At 49.3% G+C, this 485-nt stretch overlaps 1 protein-coding gene across 1 annotated transcript; it reads right to left on the minus strand.

The window, feature by feature from the left end:
* Window positions 1–10: 10 nt before the first annotated feature.
* LOC111649606 (serine/threonine-protein kinase RIO3-like) lies at window positions 11–400 on the minus strand. Its single transcript, XM_023399350.2, has 2 exons — window positions 238–400; window positions 11–142 (listed from the first exon to the last, which is right to left on the minus strand). The coding sequence occupies exons 1-2, from the start codon at window positions 343–345 to the stop codon at window positions 11–13; spliced, it is 240 nt and encodes a 79-aa protein (XP_023255118.2). The 5' UTR covers window positions 346–400.
* Between the last annotated feature and the right edge of the window lie 85 nt (window positions 401–485).

Genomic DNA, 485 nt, shown 5'->3' on the forward strand with positions numbered 1-485 from the left:
CTCTCTCCACTCACCTCCCTCCGTCAGCGTGGAAGACGACGGACTCTTTCCCGGTGCTGATGCAGCCGTTGATGTGTTCCAGCACGCCGGCGTTCACCATCTTATACATCAGCAGGCGAGTGCGAGGGTCCACTGCTTGTTCCTGAGGAGAGAGGAGTGTTTTATTATTATCATTCCTGATCTGAGTGTTTGATCGTCGTGTTGGTCTGAATATATGATTATACTGAATATACGCACGGCGGTGGAGTGCTCCTTCTTCTCGTGCAGCCTGGAGCTGCGTCTCTGCTCGCTGTAGCAGTGCTGCTTCAGAGAGTTGAACACCTGGTTGGACAACTTCAGGTCCATCCCCAGACCGTCACCCACGTGGACCTCAGGAGCAAACTGCAGGAGAGGGTGCAAAAAAAAAACAAGACACCTGAATGTGTGTATGTTTTCTACATATACAGAAGCAAAAAGTGTGATGTCAATTTGAATTAAAAAAGAAG

The sequence above is a fragment of the Seriola lalandi genome, unplaced genomic scaffold, assembly GCF_002814215.2.
Source record: "Seriola lalandi dorsalis isolate HSWRI2012SDOR001 ecotype SW California unplaced genomic scaffold, Sedor1 jcf7180002051333, whole genome shotgun sequence".
In the NCBI taxonomy this organism is placed as follows: Eukaryota; Metazoa; Chordata; class Actinopteri; order Carangiformes; family Carangidae; genus Seriola; species Seriola lalandi.

Coding starts and splice junctions, on each gene's coding strand:
- LOC111649606 (XM_023399350.2), bottom strand. CDS start 345: ATGGACCTGAAGTTGTCCAACCAGGTGTTCAACTCTCTGAAGCAGCAC. Junction 143..237: donor AGAAGGAGCACTCCACCGCC/GTGCGTATATTC, acceptor CTCTCTCCTCAG/GAACAAGCAGTGGACCCTCG.